Genomic DNA, 23,617 nt, shown 5'->3' with positions numbered 1-23,617 from the left:
TTTCCAGCTAAATGCATGTCAGATGGTTGACTTGCAACATTTGGAGTTTATAGTTCACCAGTTTTTGATGACTAAGACAAATATGATTACGATAAAAAAAAAAAAAAAAGAGCATGGCGGCTGGTGAGCTGACGTGAGGTTCTCTCTTTCCCGTCACCATTAATGATTAATTCAAATTAAATCTGAGTTAACAGGAACCCTGCTGGGTTTTCCCAGGCACTTTGTTATGGCCTCAGAGTGCGTGTATGTGGTCGCTGTGGTTGCCACTGCTGAAGTTTCACATATCCACATGATATCCAACTGTTTGCAGCACCTTTCCTCCCACCTTTCACAAAAGCCTTGTCTGCCCCACAAATCTCTGCTCAGCCAGAGGAAGATCATGTCTGCACAAGTTTGTGTTTGAGGTGTGGTGTGTGGTTTGACACAATGCTGCCATCTAGTGGTGACTGACGATAATCAGGTGCAGCTTTAGTGTTGAGTCCTTGAAAAATTACCGTAAAAGAAAGGACAATCTTGTCACATGAAATAGTTTTAGGCATAATTTGGAAATGCCTGCATTGAATCTTACATGAGTTGAAGTGAATACATTTAAGATGGAGTATCGTTATTTACTATGCATTACCTGTTGAATTCAACACGTGGGGGAGCTATAGATCAGCGACTTCCATGCAGCGGCTTCTGCTAAAGCAAACCCTCGGACAAATCCTCGACAAAGGACCAGAAGATAAAGCATTCACACATGTTTCTTTTTCTCCCTGCGGACGATGCTAGCCTCATGAGCAGCTGTCATTGATGGGTTTGGAGGATTTCATGCAAAGGGTTTTGGGGAGACTTCTCCCCATAGCAATCTGACCCAGATGATGTAAGAGTGTCTTTGCATTCAAGTGGAAAAATATTTACAGTTTATTACTCCCAATATGCATGACATCATGTTTCACAACCTCCTAACAAAACGCACGCCCCTTCTAAACCCTGTTTTCCTCTTTAAGTAAAGAGGAAAAGATACAGTCTGCTTCTGACTGGGTTCTTTGCCTGTCCCCCATCACGCAGCCCCTAAACACTCCCATATGACTATGATGTCAAGCTGTATGTTGCAGAGCAATTATCCACTCTTGGGACCATCAGGCTCAGATATGGAAGTTAGACACTCCTTCAACCGGAGGACCTGAAACCAGCGGTCAGCAAATATCTGTAATGCTGAAGTGGCCTTTTTAAGTTTCTCTGAAATTGCTGCAATGGAGAGGAAAAGGAGACGGAAAAACATAGATTTCCGGATAAAAACTATGAGTCAAGTGATTCATAGCTTTCCCTGGAATCTAAAATGTGCCATGTGTTCTCCAGACTTCTACCTTTGTAATCTGGAGGCTATCCTGCTGATCCTCGGACTCATCGTTCCTCCCGCCAACTGGGAGTTTCTGGCTGAATATTATTGTTGTTGGAAGACAGGTGACAAAAGGGGCAGTCAGGAGGGGGCAGGGAGAGATCTTTTCCCATGACTCAGCTCTACAGGAGTGAGCCTCCCTTAATGAAAACAATATGACAAAACAATGCAATCACCGTGAAAGGAGGCCTCCAGTCTCAGCTGAGACTCCCAAGAGCCATCAGGACTTCATTTCCAACTGAAGAGAGCTGCTGAATTTAAAAGAGGATGGGGGCCAGTATAACAGTGGAAAGGAAAAAGTGAGGTGAATTAAAACACAAACTTAAGACAAGAGAGGGATTTAGGCAAGTGACTGTGTGCTAATTTCACAATGGCAAGCAGAGATACAGCTCAGGATGTGATGTCTTTGTTAATAAGAAAAGGGTGAAGGAGAGAGGTCAAAATAGTGAAACAGGCTCACAGTGACATTATTTAAAGTAAACTGATAAGATACTATCAGAAAGTAACAGTCAGAGACGACAGGGATATTAATGATGAGGGAGATCCACTGCATGTGGTTTCCAATAAACAGAACAGGAGGTCATCTGATGAGAAATAAGATCAAGGTAAGAGTCTTTCTGTCTGTGGCAATCTTTGGCATGATGCAACCCCTCTGATTTCAAACACTTTTCCTGTCATTTGGGGATTCCTTGCTATTGTCCAAAGTAAATTTAATATTTCCTGTTCGTTATCTGGTTCCTGCATACAATACAGTCACCCTGCTAAGGTGCTGAAGGATTTCCATTGCTGACTATGCAATCATCAACCTGAGGACATATCAACCTAAATCAACAGAATGTGGTCACTTATTTTTGTTGATGAAATAAAGGCCATGAAAAGAAACAACAAAGTTCACATTGGTGGAGCGAAACTCTCAACAACTACTGGATGGATTGCCATTAAGTTTGTTACAGATATTCAGGATGAACTGTAATCATTTTGCATAGCAGGGATCTCTATTTTCTTTCATTTCCTGTTGTGTCTAAAATCACTCACTCATTCACTCCTCCTTACTCACTATCCAGGGAGTTCAATATAGAGGACTTTATCACGAGCTCATCAGTAAAGACTTTCGGACACTACTCAGGTCATTTTCTCTGCACTGTTTTTCTGTCTTCAACGCAAGTGCAATGCATGACAGTATATATTGCTTGATTTGTGACCATTGTACAGTACTTTTCACGATGCATTGTGGGATACTATGAATCCACTATACAGGGTATAATAACTTACACTATACATTCGGACAGCACTACAAAATGGCAAACTCCCTATGTATTAGACTATATAGAGAGTAGTGAATGATTTCGGACACAGCCTTGTTCTTCCTTTCTTCACCTACCTTGCTTCCTTTTCTTATCACTGATTGGCTCTTTCGCCTTCCACCCCTCATTTAACTGATTGAGTTCACCTGGATGATGATGTGTGCGTGCAGTAAAAGTCATTACAATGTTCTCTCGCCAAAGGTTTGACGGCGGAAATGGCTGATCATTTCTGGGATATGTTCCAAAGTTTTGTAGTGATACTGTACACATTTACAGTATCCTCCTTGAGAGCAAACATGATTTCCAGATATGAACTGTGCTCAGATTAATGATCAAGGGAAGAATGCAGTCCTTGGCCAAGGAATTCATCTCTCTCAACACTGTGGTATGTAGCCAGTGTTAACTCGCAGTGGGGAGTTTGTGCAGTGTGAGGTCTCCATAGAAATGAAGGAAAGTTAATTGAAATTATAAACTGAATTTGAAGACAAATGGCTTCTCTTGCATAACAACGTGTTGGGTATTGAATACAAGTTGTAATTTTACTCTGAAATTCGCATGAGCTTCTGCCAAAGTTGGGAGTGAATTATCTTAAACCGATAAGTAAGACACCCCTTTTTCTAAACAAGATGAATCAGTGGAACCTGAGCGGTCTGATGTTTCATGCAATTTTCCAAGCAGTTAAAAATAAAGACAGAGTAATATCTATGATCTACTACTACTACTACTACTACTACTACTACTACACACCAAAAGCCTTATTAGGAAATCCTGTTTACAGAGCCTGTACAGCCACCATGGCACTGGGATTGCTTCTCTCGCACAAAATAAAGAAAATGGCTTCAAATGCCGGCACAGATTCAAGGAATCTGTGGGCACAGAGGGATCTCTGTTTGACTCATGCATTTTCCATGATCACATTACGGTAAATGAATAATCTCTGATACAGAGAGGGTGAGAAGTGACATTTGGTTGCCAAAGCTTTTCTCTAGAAACTCAAGGTCGTACAGTCATCGTCACAGGTGATAATCTCTGGTTTGGTCTGCCCTCCTTCCTTTACATGTTGTCAAGTGTTTTCCCTTGTTTTTGCAATTGTAATATTATGACAGCCATTTCCCCTTTGTGATAGGAAAATGTTTAGGAAAGACCTAACATTTCCCACAAGAGTCCCTTAGATCCTTTCAGCAGTTTAATTGCCAAGGCAACTCATTCCTTTCACTCACCCCCCCCCCCCCCCCCCCCCCCCACTCACTATTCTTGTACTCTGGCATGTCCATAAAGAGCATGTTCATGACCAGCCAGCACTGTTGGTCTAAGAATGAGATAAACTGAATTTTGTGAGGTTTTCATTAGAATTGTGTGGTTTATTTCCACATAGTTAAATACTTTACCTTTTACATCATCACTTCCAAACTATCTTGTTCAAGTGGAAGAGAATTTCCATTATTATGCAACTTCCCAGTCTAGTTTTACGGCAGTAGGACACACTTGGGACATTCACACAAACAATAACTATTGTCTGTGGCAAGATTAATGAGACTTCATTATGGAGGACGGAGAAATGTTAATAAAAGGTGACTGGAGTGCTGTATGTTGTCTTTGATATTTCTTTATGTTGGTAAACCTAAAATTACTACACTGCTAAAGAAAGATCAACATTGTTACATTATCACCACATACAAGAAACTCTATCGTGGGATAAAAATCCTGCACTCAAGCTGCCATTTTCACACCACTAACTGTTAGGTGACTCATTCTTGTAAACATCTGAGCAAACTTAATCCTAATGATTGGGAAATGCTTTGGAGGCAGCTGGCGTGGCTCTCTGAGGTTGCAACATGAACAGGACATACCTGTGATATGTGACATTTGGGAGAACTTGAGAATTTGAACTTTCAGTTTTGTTTCTTTTGCGGTTTGTTCAGTTTTAATTTCTTCTGAATTTGTTGCTGTTAAACTGAGTCTGATATGCCATTGTGTAAAGACCTCCTGGACAGACAGTGGAGAGAGGAGACTAGTGTGTGTAATGCCTGTTTTTTATTCTTTGTGAATAGGGAGTGTTTCAAGAACATGATTGGAATCTCAATGCTTGTTTTCTTAGCCTAAGCCCCCCGTTTGTCTTTCCTCCTTTGTTGCATATCTTCTTCTACTATTCCCTTCTTCTCCCATCTGATGGACTGTTTAAAATGACCTTTGACACAAGCTGGATTAAAGACAACTTGCTTTGTACAGCTGTTTGTTCTCAGCAGTCTCACTTTCCCTGTTTTGACTAAAAAACCCTTATACTGGTTTCCTTTCAGCATTTCTTTGGGTCACACGAGTGCAGGGAGGATGTCATTATACACTGTTGCTCATAAAGTTGGAATAAAATATTTTTTTCCTTTTTCCATGAAATGATTGTGACAATGTGATTTATTTCATTTCACCTGGGTAATTGGGACACATAATGTAATCATTGCACCTGGTCAAAAGTGATTACTGATGCATTTAAATAGGAATAAACAGAGGATTGTGTCTGAAAACAAAATTATTCCAACTTTATGGGCGACAGTAAAGTATCTGTGCCTTGCTGCAAAATCAGTGTGCCAGCCTCCAGATTTGTTATTTATTGCTAGAGGTACTGTACGTCTCTCTCGAATTCATCTCCCTGAGGTGACTCATCATTAATATTCCTGCATCCATTCCATCAGTGTGTCTGCGCAAGTTTACTCCAGTTTCAAGGAATTCACCTGCATATCCTGGCATATCCTGCACTGCTGAAATATGAAGCAACTAAAAGCAGGATGTGACTGCATGATGAGTTATGTGAAAATCAAAACTTGCTCCACCCTGAAAGTGAAAGGAATTTTCTTGGGAAATAATAAAACATGTCTATTTTTATCACAAAGCCCTATTAGTGGATCTAGATAAGAGCATGTGGACCATTTCTCATGTCCTACTCACTGTTAAGTAACAGAAGAAATAATCTGGAAGTGATAAAGATGTTGTTTCTCTTCTAATAACATCCTGTCTAAAATACGCAAACATGGTGCTGGTAGAGCTGAAAACACTCAATCTGTCTCGAAATGTGGGTGTGTGGGTGTAAATCTATGCGCTGGTGACCTTAAGAAGTGTGGGCATAATAAAGCCTTATACCATGCATACAAAACATTTTTGACAGTTTATCATGTTTGTTCCTTACTTAGACAGTTTTTTAAAAATGTATTTCTTGAAGCAAAGAAATGCTTAAGCAGGGATTTATGTAAACATCTGTTTCATCACATGATGGAATAAAGATGTGTACATGAAGAATATATGTATATAGTATATATATATATATATATATATATATATATATATATATATGCAGTGAAATATACTTAATATTAGTTATAATGATGTTACATATAAATAACTTACACATTATCCATCAGTTGACCCATGTCACAAACAATTGCACGATGCATCAAAGAGAGGCATTTTAATGTTGTAGCTATCTTATCTACTTTTAAACTGTTATGTATATATATTGGTCCAATTTGCAATATGATTTTTATATTATCGTTTGTTTCTCTGAGTTTGTTAATGAGAAACATTACACCAGTAATATATGTAAACACATGCAGGCATGAAACAGATATATAATACATTTTCAATTACAATCAGTTGAAAACCATAAAAATGACAAAAAGACAAACTTCAAAATGCAAATTTAGCAGTCATCACAGAATATACAAACTATTAACAAACTGATTTTCTGAGCTGTTATTGAGGAAATGTAAAGGGGCTCAACATGAACAAAGACTTCAGTGGTCTAAATCTTAAAACACTCAATCTACAGTGTGCATAATCGCCCATAATAACAAACAGTCTCTAATAAATTGAGTTCACACTTTGACAAGATATAATAGGCTATGTTTCATGTTTACAAGAATCTGTTTAAATGTGCTAAAAATACATCATAACTGCCAGGCTATGTAACTTCGCCTGACTCATAAATATATCCCACACACAAACCGCGATCCACTGTACAGAGGGTGTGTTCGTGTGTGTGTGTGTGTGTGTGTGTGTGTGTGTGTGTGTGTGTGTGTGTGTGTGTGTAGAGAGAGAGAGAGAGAGAGAGAGAGAGCATGGACTCTGTCCCTCTCCTCTCAATGCACCTCATTCTGGACCGGGGCAGCGCTACCCGAGAAGAGCAGCTGAGCAGAGCTGCAGTAAAGCACAGAGGAGACATTGTTAGAATCAAATGAGTAGAACAACATCATTTCTTCGACTTTTCGCGGGGTTCATTCTCATTGCGACAGGTAGGCTGAATTTATGGTCGTTATAAATGTATAAACCCTGATGTGTATTTTTCTCTTAATTGCCATGTATTTTTCACATGCAGCGGTCATATGTTAATGATAATCTGGGTTCTAAATATAAAAATAGCTTCTTAAGCAAAGAAGAGACGTATGGTCGTCAGCATTAACAATGTGACAGATGAATTGTTATATGCAGAACTTTGTTTTACCCAGGAGGGAGCGGTTTCATATGACAGGAGAAAGACTCAGATCATTACCACCCAAAGCAAAGTGGTGACTTAAAAAAGTTTTCCATCACCAAACAAATACGCATTTGAATTTGAGAAAAGCAATTTTTTATTTATTTATTTATTCATTTATTTATTTTTTACAATTACTCAGTATATTACCAACTTTATTCTTTCAATGTAAAGTGTTAAATTGTCATTTATTCTAGTCGAGATGTTTGTCTAACACTGTAGTAGAAATGGCTTTAGCTCAACATTGTGAAAGAAAGCTGAAGAAAAAGCAACATTTATCTATCAACTTTTTAACTAGTGGGCTCTTGAAAAGATTTTTGCATCTCCTACCATCGATGTAAAACCCCCCATTCTTTGAGCTCTGGTGAATATGGTCACCTTGTTGGGTAAATGACACATTCATTTTTAATCTGCTTCCATTTTAGGGTATTTTGGTGTAGTTATCTCATCGTGGGGGTTCTTTCAAAGCAAGTAGGGATCCAAAAAACTTTCACTTTGTTTGTTTTTGTTAAAGCTCTTACTATTGTTAAACTATCCATTGTTTTTTATTACTGCTACTCCCCTGCAATTTAATGAGTAATTCCAGGCTTTAAATAGCTTTAAAATGATCACCATTATTTCAGTTGACCTTTGCACATCAATACTCTGTATCACACAGTTCTCTGTGCTACATTGGGTCTTTTTTCAGCAGTCATTGTTTGCTCCTAGCTGACCTTCTTTTGCACAGGATTGCATAATAAAAAGTGAAAGGAAGATTATTGGCAATATGACCATAGACCACTTGCATTTTTGGCTATTGTGTTATCTTTGACACAGGGATAACATCTTTTTTTTAAACTTTTTTTTAATAACATAAATATTTCCTGTGAATAGAAAAGATTGTATGGTATATAATGACTAGACTTCTGCTTCCTTGACTAAGCCAGAATATCTCACCCTTTTTATTAAAGAACTACAGCTTGTGGGATGCAGTTGTTGAATTAACCCCCTTTTTAAACGACCTTAGTGACAATACAGAAAAGGCAAACGCTGCAAAAAAATGTTTCTCTTGTAGCAAGTATGCAAATATAAGATATGTTCCTGCCATGCTGTAGGTGTGCACGGCTCCTGTCCCATTGAGCTGAACCCCCTCAGTGTTGTGGTGAGATATGGAGACGCCGTCTCAGTCAACTGCAGCACATCGGAGACCATGTTCGACGGAATGGGCTGGGAGGTTACAGAGGGAGGCATAAGTCCAAAGAAGGTCAACCATTTGACCTGGTCTGTGAAGAACCTAAAAAATTGGGACATCTCTCCGCAGTGCTTCTTAAACCCATCACCAGAAAGCACATTTGAACAGTGCACCAAGGAAGCAAAAATTGTACTTTATAGTAAGTCTTGCTTATTCAGCACATAACAGGCTGATGCGATGACTTTATCTAATAATTTCTTCTTTTTCTCCAGCATTCCCAGAACAGGTCAGCATCAGCTCCAGCAGTGGTTTGATGAGAGAGGAGGAGGAATATAACTTCACATGTCACATCCAACATGTAGCACCTGTGCAAAATCTCACTGTCAGATGGTACAAAGAAGATACGCTCATCCGTACAGACACTTTTAACAATACCAGTAAGAAACCAGTGGATCAGTCATCTGTGTACAGCTTTACAGCGAAAAGACAGGACAATGGAGTCACACTCCGATGCGAGGCACACATGGACTTGGGGCCAGAAGGGCCGCAATTTGATTTATCATCACAAGCGTATAACATTACTGTTCACTGTAAGTATGTCATGTAGGCATTTTTCACAGTGTTTTTTTATGTTTTATAGGCCAAAAGATTAATCGATTAATTAAAAAAGCTAACTGTTAGATTCATTAGAAACGATTTTTAGCTGCAGCCCTAAATTTCACTTGACTATAGTTTTTCAGCCTAATAAGACCATTTCTAACACACCAATACATCGGTCAGATCTCATGCCACATTTGTCTTAGCTGCTTTTCATCTGTTAAGTAAAGGTAAAATAATAAATATTCGTTGTTTTCGCTTTTGTTTAGTTGGACCAGATGTCAAATGTCCCATCAACAACTTGCACTTACAAGAAGGGGCAACTCTGACCAGTCGATGTCCTGTGGAAGGAAATCCGGCCCCCTACGTAAGATGGATAAAAAATGGAAATCCAACAGACCCGGACATCCCTCTGAGCAGGAAGAATGCAGGGGTGTACATTCTTGAAGCTGACGGCGCTTCCTCCATCAGAGTTGAAGTCCAGGTTTTTGTGTTGTGTGAGTGTTGCATTCAGTTTACAACAGAACTACGAAAAGTTAAATTCACTTCCACTTTTCTCATTCTTCTATGGTATTTTCTATTTTTGATAATATTTATAATTTTTTAGAATGTTTGCACTCAGATGCTCAGGTCATATAGTTAACTAGAAAAAAGGATACTACAAAATTAAAATTACTACAAATACTACAAAATAAAATGATTCTATTACAACTTAAAGCTCTGGTTATAAGCTGTCATGGAGTTCTCTTGTAAACAAACAAAAGAGTGTTACTTACCAAAAACATTTTCTGTGCATCCTGGAGGTTTTGTAAGTATTTAAAATCCTTCCTTGTTTACATCCATGTTTACCAGCTTGCAGTCTTCTTCTTCCCTGTCTTTCCTAGCACGTTGTTATGTTTTTGGGTTGTTTCCTCCATGTGTAGATCAGTGGACCAGTATAAAACCATTGGCAGGACTTCATGCACATGTGCACTTCCCTAGGGCAACTAGAGATCATAATCATCACAGGGTACTTTTAAGTAGGCCTACAGAAGTATTGTCAGCAAAATATACTTACTCATTATGCACACAACTCAATGATATATATACTATATTAATATATAGTATATATATCATACTTTGGATTACTCTTACTTAAACTTGTTTTAGTTGGTTGAGGTTAATTTTAACAAATTTATACACCGTTGGGCAATTTGATACATTTATGTATATATATATATATATATATATTATATATATATATATATATATACATATATATATGTGTGTGTGTGTGAATATATATACATGCTTTCTATGCAAAATCTGCAAAAGGAACCTGTAAAGTGCAAGTATCTCTAAGTAACTGTACAATGTTATATTCCATCACTGTCCATGTAATGTATAGTTACTCCACTGTAAGTCTAATGTAGAAAATGTTTCTGTGTTTTTGCTTTCAGATGGACCAGAGTTGAAGTGTCCAAGCCCTTACACTACACGAGAGTACGTTCATCACAACTTCACCTGCATCGTTGAGGGTTATCCAAAACCTGAGATCACATGGTACAGAGATGGTGAGGAGGTGGAGCTTCCAGAGATCCTAACAAGACGTGACGCAGGGAAGTACCTGATCACAGCTTCAAACAGTGTGTCAATTGTCAACTTCACGGCGGACATTACTGTCAAATGTAAGTCATACTGATGAAAACTTTGAATACTTTGCTCAGCATGAGTGATTCAGTATATTACACTGGCACATTTGCTTCTTCTCTCACTTATATTGTTTACATTGTTGTCTGCAGACCCACCATCACAGATAGTTGAGCTTGAAGACGCTGAAGTTGAAGTTGGTTCTAATGTGTCACTGAAATGCTCCTCCATGAGCAACCCACGACCTCAATATATCTGGAATTATTACCGGACAGACAATGTGATGGAGGAAAATGAAGATGGAGTGTCCCGTCTGCTCATCATCAATGCCACTGCATACAACTCCGGCTCCTACACATGTCGCACCTTCAATGAGATAGGAGAAGTCTCTAAAACAGCCAGAGTCACTGTGAAAAGTAAGGTCAACATAGCATTTGACACAAGTTGTACAGACATCCAACTCGTACAGAGGATAACTCCTATTGACTTGATTTTTCCACTAGTACCACCAAGAGGTTCACATTTGTGCCTTTGAGTGAAATGTCTCATCATTGACAGTGGTTTGAAAAGTAGTTAGTGGTTTGACCTAACATCACTGATGTTAGCATTTAGCTCATTTAGTACTATTGTGCCTATTTTCAAATAATCTATCTATCTATCTATCTATCTATCTATCTATCTATCTATCTATCTATCTATCTATCTATCTATCCATCCATCCATCTAGGCTACCAATTAATCAAAATGTTACAACCAAGCCTGGTGCCTTGGCACTTTAACTTGTAGCCTATTTGTACAACATTTATAGACACAGTGGGTATGTGGGCTTGCCGTGCGCGCGTATCTGTGTGTGTGCGCGCGTGCGTGCCCAGTGTTGGGGGGGAGGGCTTTTTCCCAGTTTCCTCTCCGGTGATGCAGGGCTGAGGGAGCTGACTGTGCACTGAGTCCATGCAGCCATAACTTAGCTTAGCCTTTTGCCCGAAAAGTCAACAAGTCGCCGCTGGCTGGTCCCGTATGCAGCTGAGGAGGAGCAGGAGTCGTTGTTAACAGTCGACAGTGTTTGGGAAACACTTCTCGAGACTTTATTCCAATGGAGGATTTAAATTATTTTCGTCTCCTTTCGGTCCTTTTGACATTTGAGCTGCTGTCGCTTTGTAACGGGACAGAGTCGAGTAAGTTGTGCCTCTTGGGAGCAAGTTACAGACCTCATGTTTTCTTTTCTGTCGAGATTGAAATGGCTCGATTTAGCTAATAGACTTGTAAATGACTGAAAGTGGGATTGTTTTGGGCTGTTCATATGGCCTGAGTGATTAGGAGCTAACTTTAGGCAACACAGTGGTGTTTAAAAAAAGCTTAGAGGAAGCTGGAAAGTCTGAGTTTAATGAGTCACATTCATGTTACATGTTGTATGTGCTTTGAATAGGAACAAATGATAATGATTGGTGTGTCAACGCTAGTGGAAGTAACATTTCTTTGGTAAGTTGAAGTGTGTTTGATTAGTAAGTGTAGGGAATCTAATCATTTAAGCCTCCTCTTACATCCTGTGTATATAAAAGTTCTTTAAGCAGTATTTATATTTTTTTAAAATAAGGAAAAGGGCTGGGTAAAATATAACGCATTGTACTGAGATATGAATGTTATAGCAAGTCCAGCTTAAAGAATGGGTGGCAGCAAGTGCAGTTTCCTTAGGGAGGGGTATATCCTTCCTGAGTTTTTTCCACTTTGCCTCCTGAGATACAGCTTTTGTTCTACAGTCCTGTGGCTATTAGACATGATTTCACCGCAGCACTGGATGTGGAAATGTTGTGTTAAGATAATGGATGTGTGTTGACTTGGACTTAAATAACATTTCCTACCCTCACTCTTCGTTCCACAGATGCCAGTCAAGAATGTCCCATTGAAATAACTCCAGACAGGATGGTGGTACAGTACCAAGGAGCAATCCAGGCTGCAACGTGCAAACTGACATCCAGCAACAGTAATTTAATAGAAAGATACTGGCAGGTCGAGAACAACAAAATTTACAATGAAAGTTGGTATGTTAACACCCGTAAAGACTGGGACTCGAGGCCTGTTTGTGCTGGGACGTTTGTGGGATTAGGAGCATGCCATAAACCTTTAAACCTCACTCTCTACAGTATGTATTGATATTCTTTTTTTTTTTTTTTTTGTACTTTCATTGACATCAATTTAGAATCATGATTTACTCTGATTTTTTTCCCACTCCTCTACAAATCACCTCTATAGAAATGCCAGATAGTGTCTTCATCAGTCCTGTCCAAAACTTGAGCTCATTGGTAGTGGGCGAAGAGCTTCAGCTGCAGTGTCACATTATCCACGTTGCTCCTGCACAGAACCTCGTCGTGCGCTGGTATAAAGGGAACGACACCTTTGAACCACATATCAAAGGTGGGGTATATTTATTTATGTTCTGCCTTTTCTGTGAGGTCAAGCAAATCTAACAGTGCTAGCCAAACTTGCAGTTCAAAAGAGACGTGCTGGTATGAAATAATCAGCCAACATGCAAAAAGAAAAGAAAACTTATGAAAGACAAGCTGGAACATATATTCACAGACGTAATGACTGCTGATTTTAGATTAGTTAAAATGTCCAACTGAAATGTGAACATTTGTAGTTAACTTTCATCAGTTATCTTAATAATGTAATTCTTAATTTGCCTTATTGATCAGATATTCCTCAAATTATGTTTACTAATGTTGACACTTACAAGATACACTTGTACGTTTCTGTGCTCAGCAACAAGCACGAGAAATGCACTGCGTCTTGATTTATAGTGTGTTGCACAAAAGGCAGATGTTCCTTTAACAAGGTGTTTTGTTGACACTTACACCAAGGTCTCCTACTGCACTTAAGCTTTAGCGTTGTTCCTCACTTGTAAGTTGCCTTTGATAAAAGCATCTGCCAAAAGAGTAAAAGTAATGTTTATTTTCCCACAGTTCAACAGTGTGTATGTAAATGTCACATCAAGACATCAGTTCATGTTGACAGTGAGTGAAACATGTTTCACCTGCATCCCAAAAGAGTCATGCTTCACTGTCATCATCTTTAAGACTGATTGTTAAAATGGAAACAAATTCTGAAATTACAGGTAGTTTGAATGAAACATTGTCTATATCTTTTCTTTTTTTTTTTACTTAATTACTTACTTACTAATTTTCCTCATAATGTTTATTTGTCCGTCAGGCTCGTTGCAAGTGAATGACTGTCTGCCTGAGAACAGCAGAGACTGTGACATCAGTGTGGTCAGATCTCCAAAAAATGTGTTGTCCACTATCACCATCACTCTGGACAGAAAGCACAACGGGGCAGAGTTCAGATGCGAGGCTCAGATGGACCTGGGACCCGAGGGACCACAGCCTCCTCCAAAGAACATGTCCAGTCCTCTCAACATCACTGTCCGCTGTGAGATCACATTTACATTTGCAGCTCAGCAGTCACGATTAAGATAATACTGTACGATGAAGTGATGACGAGCATGTCATCACATCATTCCAGTGGGATAACAGGAATCTTATGAGACTTTCAATTCAACAATACACAAAGACCTTGTTAAAAAAGGACAGTGTGTAACATTTTTAATTAGGGACACCACACCTAAATAACATAACGGCACGAGTGTAGTTTCACTAAATGTACCATAATTCCTTTTGGGTCATCACAGGTTGAATATTATTTGACCTCATAGTGCTCTATTTGCCTCTATGTCTCAACAGATAAGCCCATCATTAACGCCACAAAGCTTCCACAGACAATCCCAGTGTTCAGAGGTTATCCTGAGGAGCTCATCTGTGAAGCCGATGGTCACCCACCTCCAAAGATCGAGTGGCACTACAGCCCAGACAAAGTTCCCCATGTGACTGGAGACACACTCATCGTGTCTGAAGCAGGCCTCTACAACTGCACTGCCACCAATGAAGTTGATTCTGTCTTCTATGTGGTCAAAGTGATTTTAAAAGGTAACAATCAAAACTTTGTTGTTTAAACATGCACCTCTAAAAATCTATCATAGATTTTATTCCCAAATCTACAAAGTGTCCCAGTAGGGAAAGTGGATTTGTGGCAGAGGGTTTGAAGCCAATAAATAAATATTTGACTTCTCCCCTCTACACAAATTATGTAAGAATTTTCATGGGTTTCTGTCACTCAAAACTTTTTTACTTTACATTTCAAATGTATTTCTCCCCACAAGTTCTCAGTGTGACTATAATCAATAAACTGTCACTCAGACCAAATGTAATAAAAACTTTAGAGGGAGCAATTCAATTAAGTTCAATTTTATTTGTATAGTGCCAAATCATAACAAACATTATCTCAAAGCACTTTACAAAGTAGGTCAAGACCTAACAATATTATGGAGGGAAACCAAACAGTTCCCATGATGAGCAGCACTTGGTGACTGGACTCAGGGAGGGCGTCTGACTCGTCCTACTCAAACAGATCAGAGAGAGTGACCATGAACAGTTGTATATACTGTTGATATGGGTATTTGCACTATATCAACATAGGTAATGGCATTATCAATAATAATAATAATAATAATATGTTTTGTATTGGCAAATCTGGATCCTGCAGCTCCAGAGTCAGAGACACCTGCAGAATGAGGACAGAGAGAGGGAGAGACAGAGGAGAAGCACAAACTAGGGGAGAGAGAAAATACAAGTTTAGTTAGAGAGAGAGAGAGAGAGAGAGTGTTCAGTGTATCAAGGGAGTCCCCCAGCAGTCCAGGCCTATAACATCATAACAAAGGGCTGGTTTAAAGCTCATCTGAGCCAGCCCTAACTATAAACTTTATTAAAGAGGACAGTGCTAAAGAGCACTAGCACATAATTAGTCAACAGAAAAAGGTCAGCAAATTCTGCAAAGTAAAAATCAACTTTAAGTAGCAGATCGAAAGCCTGTCAAAGGGGATTCTATTCAGCTATTTAAATTTATTTCTAAATGGCGGAGTTTGATTTTTCTGAGCGGTTTGCGTACAAAGAAAGACACAAAAAGGCAGAAGGCTAGTGGAATGGTTGGAGGTTTTGGTAAGTTTTTGTTGAAATATTGACTTGTTTTCAATAATCAAGTTGTAAATCAAAATGGCTTCCATGTGTCACAATAATAATACAAATCAGTTAGCCTGTCTTCTTGTCTGACCATAGGTTAAAGTATATATTTAAATTGTAAGTAGATAATTAGCTGCCCTTTCATAATTTTCATTTGTGAACATGCATGCAGACAGTGTAGAGCATGTTTGTTGAACTTATAGGAGAAAAACTGAAAATGTAGGAATAAAAAGTTCACATACGAATTGTTGCATGTCAGAAATCGTGACAGTTGTATTTAAAGCTGATTATTTTTGAATTTTTACATATTAATATGTTGCTTTTTTGATTGATTTCATTACAGAGGACTACCTGCCCCTCATAGCTGGATTTGTGGCCGTCACAGTAGTTGCTATCTCCATCGTCTTCGTCTTCATTTACTCAATCTACTACACGAACACCAAGATGCGCCGCTACAGCCTTAAAAACCCCAAACTCAGCACCCACAATGGTAACGTAGCTCACAACGGCTGGGACATGCAGTTTCCTATGACCAAACTGTCTTAGCTGCTAATACCCCAGAATGGATAGCTGACCACTCTGAATGAGCTGCATCTCTCCGCCACCACAATCTACAGTGTTTGAAAGCCTGAATCACATTGCAGACAGCAGGCTCACACTGGACTGTTTGGAAATCTTTTTAATACCTCCAAACTTCACACGCTCTGTTATCCTCACATGTATTTTCTTACATTTAGGAGTATCTTACACTTCATGGAATAATCTTATTATCAAAATCAGCAACCTTGTGTTGTAAATTTCTATATTAACTACTGGATTGTACCTGTTTTCACTGGACAGAAAGAACAGGGGGAGCAAGGACTCAAATATTTGGCAGAAACTGGATATTTACTCATGAGCACAAACTAGTCTAATATGATTATGAATGTTTTTGTTGACCTTTTTTTTTATTCTGCCCCCTTAATATTGATATAAACTCAGATCACTATGTATGTGATTATTTTTACAATTATTTATAGAATGTGTTTGAAGAGGTGTTGGCCCTGAGACTGCGGCCGTTTTAAAAGTACAATAACAGGAAGTGTGCTGTTGTACTTATTTCCATTGCCCGCTCGCCCCTCCGAAGGTGTCAATGATGGTGTGAATATCACTCGCTTTGCTCAGTGTGCGGACACTGTGTGCTTACCGATCATTGTCCCTTCACTGTTCTTTGTACGCCACTCTGCACTTCTCCTTCTCCGTGCCTGGCCCTTTGTTGTGCCATACCGTACCAGGCTCCAGCCTTATGGAACAAATTGTCTTGTTCCACAGTTGTATGCTTTTGTATGAATTACTGTGGCCATTATGGCCTAATGCCTATTAGAACTGTATATTCAGGATGTTTTTTTAATGCAAAACCTTATATATATTTATTTATGAGAAACAGTAAAGATGGAACAAATTAGTATTGAGAGCAGATGGGCATGTAAACCTTGTGCAAGATGGAATAGTTGGTGGAGTTGAAGGCCTACCTGTGAAAACCTACATTGTAATGTAGGTTTGTAATGTTTGTGAATACTGCTGTATATATTTTTGACTGGTGTAAAACAGTATTTTATTATTAAAAATGTGGCTTTTTAAACAAATTTCTTTGTTACTGAATATGCACCCCACTCGTTTACAAATACTTCTAAGTTGCACAGCTGAAATCAAGGTGAGAAAGCAGCCAAACTTGTAGGCTTGTATTTGACATGTTTAAATTTATATTATTCTTAGTCTTAGTCTAGGTAAATCCACATCAGAGCACTGACCTTTGACAAAGGATAACAAGGGATCTAAACATATAATATCAACCTAGTAATTATTATACAAACTTTTACTGGGCTTGTGTTTTACACAACAAGGAACAGACCTCATTTTACTGTGCTGCTGACCCTTGAGGGGAGCACAAGCTCGGACACTCGGACTCTGCCCTGTATGCCACTATCCAGCAGACAGCTCTGATCAATTAGGAACAAAGCTGTGGAAGTCCTGGGAACTTTAGCTCCACGCAAGACAAAAGGCGCCCAAATCCTCGGTGTTTTGATAAACCTACTCCTCTGCGGGGCGCCGTGAACTGGAGCCAGCAGGTTTTTCCGGCTAAGTAATGCTGCCTTCCTGTCCTGTAGGAAATATTGCAATTAAAGTTATGACTCAAATGTTTTGGGGTTTCCAGCTTGGACTTTTTGGGATTATGGGAATTGTATGAGCATCGTATGTGTAACACGCATCCTCTTCTGTAAAGCTGACTGTGAAAATGTTCAAAGAATGAGAAAATAAGAATATTAACATTCAGTTTTCGCTCGTTGCTGACAACTGGCCCGCCTATTTCCGGTCTGTGTGCAAAGCTAAAATGACTTTGTATGGATCATCTCATTTTACTTATCTATTTCTTCAAGCCATCCCAAGTCACGTCCCCGCCTCGACCACGCAAAAAATTGACTTTTCAACCTCTGGCCAATGTAGTCCAGCGAGTAACAGCAGTTTACGAGGAGCAGTTTAATGCATCACAGTTTTACTTTCGAGACTTTGTATGAACGTGGTCCGACAGGTGAAGGAAACAGGACGTATGCCACAATAGGAGTGACACGGATTTGGAAGTAACTTTGTTCGACTGAGTCTTTGATATATTTCTTTAGTCGTAACAGTGCTGCTGGTTAGTACACAGGCGAAATCATGAAGTGGCTTTTCATACTCAGTGGCTTGATAGCGTGTGCAGGTAAACCCGTTTTCTGCCGTGTTCGTTATCTTTTTATTCAGGGTTATTAACGATACAAGTTATGGTGTCAACATAGTCAAAGTTACGACGTTGACTCTTCAGCCTGGCCTACGCCCATTGTTTAATCTGAAACATGATTATTACATTTGTTGGCTTCTTTGCCTCAAATTGTAACCGGTGGGTGTTTGCGTCGATCATTTAATAGTTTTAGAGCAACTTCCATTACCTACCTAAATTTAATTTGTGTGTAAACTTTTGAAAATTTGTATCCCAAGTCCTTTTTGGAAAAGTTTGTAGTCAACAGAAATTTTTTTTTTCTCTCTCTATAATATCAAATGAATGTGAAATTTAATTTTAATGACTGTTATCACCGCAGGCACTCGGAAAAGCTTTTCGAACAGAAACTACAGGGGATCTACATGTTGTCAGTGCAGTTCTACTGTGAAAACATGCATTTACAGTGTGCCCAGCGTCTGTTTTTATCATCCTGTCTGAGATCGTATCAACTAAACTCAGATAGGACTACTCCTTAAAGTGGTGACTCCTGTAACCCATACAAAGTGTCCCATGAATCCAATAGTGTATTTTTCTTAACATGCATATAGAAAGGGGCGCTCCACAACTACGGTGTTAACTGAAACTGGATGAAAGAATTGATAAGAAAAAAAGTTGTTTATGCTGTATTGTTGGATTTCATTGCAGCATTTGATGCCTGATAATAAGTTGTTATTGAATAAGTTAAACTGTTATGACTTTGAAGCATCTGCTGTTGCATGGATCTAAAGTTATCTCACCAAGAGGATATATACTTTATATTTTAATGGTAGTTATTCTGAGGTAAAAGCAACTCTGAGTGCCTCAGGGAAGTTGTTTAGGACCGTCATTGTTTTTGTTTTGTTTTTTGATTTACCTCTATTTCTGAATTATGCCACCACTGTTATGTTTGCCGACAACTCCACCATATATGCATCAGCACACACATCAGGAGAGCTTAGTGTGTTTTTATATGAGGAATTAAAGTTAATAAAACAATGTATAACTCAAAAAGTATGGTACTTGGTTCAAAATATTCATTTAAAGTCATACCTGTCTTACACTTAGCTATATGAGAGCTTTTGACCAAGTAACAGACACAAAGTTTTTAGGGATCATTTGATAGGAAAATTTCTTGGAACAGTCAAATTGGTCAGATGGTGGTGAGAATGAGCAGAGGCGTGGTTGCTATAAAACATGAGAATATTCAGGCCTAGCTATTTAACCAAACGACCAGTGCAAGCATTAGTGTGAACACGGTTAGATTATTGTTCTGTGATTCTGTCCAATACAACAGAAAGTAATCTGAACAGGTTACAGGTAGTGCAGAATAAAGCAGTAAGTATTAGTACAACGAATAACCTTTTGGCTGTAGGTTATGTGTAAAAAAACCCCCCCAAAAAACCAAAAAAAACATGTATTGTCATAACTAAAATCCCACAAATATTTTATAGAGACCAATCCTTTTTTTTCAGATAGACATCATTATTCCGCTTTGTCTCCATGTAGAACTAGTTTAATACAGAGAACTGTTAATTAACAATACAATGGTGGCATGGAATTGAAGCAGCATACCAAGTAGTTTGACATCAGACAACAAGGTGTTTGTTTTTTTGTTTTTTAAGTTAAGGTTGTATTTGTTTAGTGTGAAACAGTGTAGAGTGCTAGATGACTTTCTTGTTTATATGATTTTCTTGTTTGTGTTCCGCTCTTGAAGATGTGATGTGGATGCAGGGAGTTATTTATTCCACTTTTATTTGTGACTTGAGTTGTGAAGAGAATTCTTTTCTTGGTTATTTAAGAAAAGTAATTATTTTATAGAGCTATTGTATGTGTTGGATAGATTTGTCGTGGTGGTTGTGTTATGTATTGTGAGTGTTATTGTGAGTATGAATGATACTGATGTGTATATTCTGTCATTTAAGTATTGTTTAAAAAGTTGTGAGGACCCCAGGAAGAGTAGTGACTCTTACAATACAGTGGCCAATGGGGATCTGGAGAACAAAATCATAACTTGGCCAAAACTTATTTGTGCTATAGTGCTGTTTAATACACTGGTTTGTACACGACTGCTTGCAATGTAGCCTGTAATCCATACTGTGTGCTTCCAGGAAAGCCTGTGAGTGCCAACTGTCAAGCTGAGCTGAGCCCTCCTCAAGTTGTGGTGAAATATCGAGACACCTTCTCAGTCAACTGCAGCTCATCACCCGAACTGACAGAGGGAATGGGCTGGGAGTCTTCACAGGGTGGCATAGCACTTACAGCTGGGATCTCCTTTCTTACCTTAGAAACAGACTCTGTAACAGACTGGACGATAGCTCCAATGTGCTTCTTCAATCTCCATAACGGTACTCAGTGCTCAGAAAAACTGCCAGTCACCGTTTACAGTAAGTATCCTTAACTTTATCTGAAATTGCCAAGCATGCCATTTGTAATTTTCAATCATTTAATACCACTGATGTCAGGACTTGTCAGAGTTTTGTGAAACATTTTGGCACTTTTTTTCTACAGAAATGCCGGACAGTGTGTATATGCATGAGCCAAGTCCACTGGGCCCCATGGTGGAGGGCACAGTGTATCAGTTGCGATGTGATATTGCTAATGTTGCACCAGCAAAAATCCTCTCTGTATACTGGCACAAAGGAAATAAGATAATCAATACTCAAACATTTAACGAGCCCAGCCTGTCTCCAGTCAATAAGTCATCTACCTTTGATTGGATCGCCCAGGGAGACGATAATGGAACTCAGATCTGGTGTGAAGCAAGGCTGAACTTTTGGCCAACAGGACCAAAGCTTCCCATGATGCAGTCAGAGTCACATGAATTGATCGTACTGTGTGAGTTCTTAACACCCTCATCATATAACCACCAAACATTCGGATTTGCAATAGCATGTTTAGCAAGTTTTGTCTTTCTCTGAATGCATTTTAATTCCTCTTTGTTTCTCTTTTTCTGTCTGCCATTTAATTTCATGTACGTCCTCAGACCCACCAAAGTTCCACACGCCATCAAATGAGACGCAGGAAATTCCAGCTGGTATTGAAATGATTTTAAATTGCACTGCTAAAGGAAACCCAATGGCAGTATACAGCTGGAAACTACCTGAAGCCATACAAGAGAAGATCAAGAATCACAATGGGAATCAGCTCATCTTGCCCCAGTACCTTCAGTTTCCAGGGACATACACCTGCACAGCGTCTAATGAGAGGGGCAGCCAGACCAAATATTTCACTCTTATCCAAGCTCCAAGTAAGATCATTACTCCAAGTCATTATGTTCCTCACGTTGTTTTACTCCGTTTTTGTCTTACAGTGAAGACATCATTCTATAATTCCCTCCTGCTGTTGTTCTCCATCAGGTAGTCACCCCGGAACCACGGCTGGGATTTTAATGGCTGTTTTCTTTGTTTTAATTTTCATTTTGGGATGTGTGGTTTATCACAAGCAGAGAAACTCTTCTGTTGCAGACCAGACAGTCTAAACAGATAAGCTGAGAGAGAGAATATAACAAAAACTCCCATCTCCCACAGGGGACCGAACAACCTTTGCAGCCATAGTTGGAGGATTTACCTTCCTGGCCGCCCTGCTCATCGTTGCCGGTCTCATTTTTGTGACATCTGATGGCATGTTTTCTCTCAACAAAGGCAGCTATCTCAGAGGACAACCTACCTCATCAGGACCTGTATGAATGAGGCTGACTTTTTTTAATTTTTTAATTTTTAATTTTATTAAATTTTGCATGGCTTTGCAATGAAAACGTAACCTTTAAATGTTCTTTTGTGAACCTATCAGTTAAATGTCTCTTAATGTCTTGGGGCATGGGTTTTTCTGAATGCTCAGTTGATGGACTCTGCTGCGCCTTTAAGAATGCATAATCCCATCAGCTGTCTTCAAAGCTCCACTAATCAATATTGTTGTTTAAACAAACAGTATGGTTACATGCACTTAAGAAACCAGGTTACTTATAGGAATCAGGGTACACAGGTCATTGACGAGTGCACTGTAGTGACCTGGTTATTGTTTACATGCAACAGGTCGGTGATCTGATTTTTCCCTTCCCCAGAGTTTATTTTGGCAGCATGATCCACTTGTTTTAAATGCTGTGGTGATGTTACTTCCTGAGTTTGTTTTTTCATTCGGGTACAGCCTTGCCTCACAGCATGATAATGTGTCTGAGTTTTGCAAAGAGACCAATGTTCAGTGGAAACCAACTCATTCAGATTGCCAAAGGCTACTTTGTGTTAGTTTCACTTTTAGTCTGACTTTGGATGGAAATGTTTGAGTATGCATCATCAGTCATTGTAGTTATCGACCCCTTTACCCTGCCACTCTGCTGTCCCAGCAATACTTTCCCTGTCTAAAATCTTTGTCCTGCATATGTGCACGTGTAAAAAGCTGACTGTAACCTGTTTACTTAGGCGCATGCAAACACACCGACTGCATAAAATTCCTGTTGCACGCATCAACATGAACACCAAACACAGTGGCTCTACTGAGCTTTTTAGCTTCCTTTAGCTCATTGTTTTGGCTTTATGGCCTGCACATTTACTGTATTTTTCAGTCTAAAACGCTCTGATCACCCTTGTATCCACCAGCAGCAGGAAGTTGTTTCCAACAAAAAAAGCTCTGATAAACTCACTTTATGCTACCTTTCCGACAGGAGAGAAAATGGTGCAGACTAAAACAGCTGAAAGAACGATATATATTGGAAACATTGGACCTATATTACCTACCTACTTTCCTGATCTGCCACCAAATGATCAAAAAGTAAATATCTTTCACATGAGATCAGGCTACTGATGGAGTGGATCCTCATGTTTTAATCTACTCAGGTTTATATATATATATATATATATATATATATACACAGTTATGTTCATAATAATAGCAGTGTGTTTATAAAGGTGAGTAAACCTCAAAATTCTTCAAATAAATAGTATTTTAATGAACACAAATGCATTGGGGGCACTGCACATTCTATTTCAAAGCAAGAAAATTGGAAAAAGTAATTGAATTTGATCATATTTTACAGAAAGTCAAGAAATATAATGTTCAAAAGAATAGCAGTGTTGACATCTTTCTTTACAAACTCAAAAATGTACTGTACAAACTAAGAAATGCTTGAAGATTCAACTTTCCTGAGAATCATAAACTAATATTTAGTTGCATAACCACGGTTT

At 38.9% G+C, this 23,617-nt stretch overlaps 2 protein-coding genes across 3 annotated transcripts; both read left to right on the top strand.

Annotated features, from left to right (window-relative positions):
- The first annotated feature begins 6,807 nt into the window (after positions 1-6,807).
- Positions 6,808-17,292, top strand: LOC111660557 (hemicentin-2-like). The gene is made up of 11 exons (XM_023413898.2): positions 6,808-6,965; positions 8,299-8,574; positions 8,648-8,965; positions 9,242-9,469; positions 10,412-10,639; positions 10,754-11,017; positions 12,478-12,738; positions 12,849-13,010; positions 13,806-14,024; positions 14,336-14,578; positions 16,011-17,292. The coding sequence occupies exons 1-11, from the start codon at positions 6,908-6,910 to the stop codon at positions 16,211-16,213; spliced, it is 2,460 nt and encodes an 819-aa protein (XP_023269666.2). The 5' UTR covers positions 6,808-6,907; the 3' UTR covers positions 16,214-17,292.
- Positions 17,293-18,070: 778 nt separating this feature from the next.
- Positions 18,071-23,608, top strand: LOC147818709 (intercellular adhesion molecule 2-like). Of its 2 annotated transcripts, none has more exons than XM_087175955.1 (5): positions 18,071-18,404; positions 20,549-20,824; positions 20,949-21,275; positions 21,424-21,687; positions 21,797-21,960. In XM_087175955.1, exons 1-5 carry the CDS (start codon positions 18,362-18,364, stop codon positions 21,916-21,918), a joined length of 1,032 nt encoding a protein of 343 aa, XP_087032081.1. In that variant the 5' UTR covers positions 18,071-18,361; the 3' UTR covers positions 21,919-21,960. The 2 variants fall into 2 exon arrangements, with proteins under 2 accessions (XP_087032081.1, XP_087032080.1); XM_087175954.1 differs by lacking the exon at positions 21,797-21,960 and adding an exon at positions 21,968-23,608 and having other exon boundaries at positions 18,075-18,404.
- The last annotated feature ends 9 nt before the right edge of the window (positions 23,609-23,617 follow it).

This window comes from Seriola lalandi, unplaced genomic scaffold (assembly GCF_002814215.2).
Source record: "Seriola lalandi dorsalis isolate HSWRI2012SDOR001 ecotype SW California unplaced genomic scaffold, Sedor1 jcf7180002054519, whole genome shotgun sequence".
NCBI classification, from domain to species: Eukaryota; Metazoa; Chordata; class Actinopteri; order Carangiformes; family Carangidae; genus Seriola; species Seriola lalandi.
Note: the sequence above shows the minus strand (reverse complement) of the source record. Positions and strands in the feature narration are given on the sequence as shown.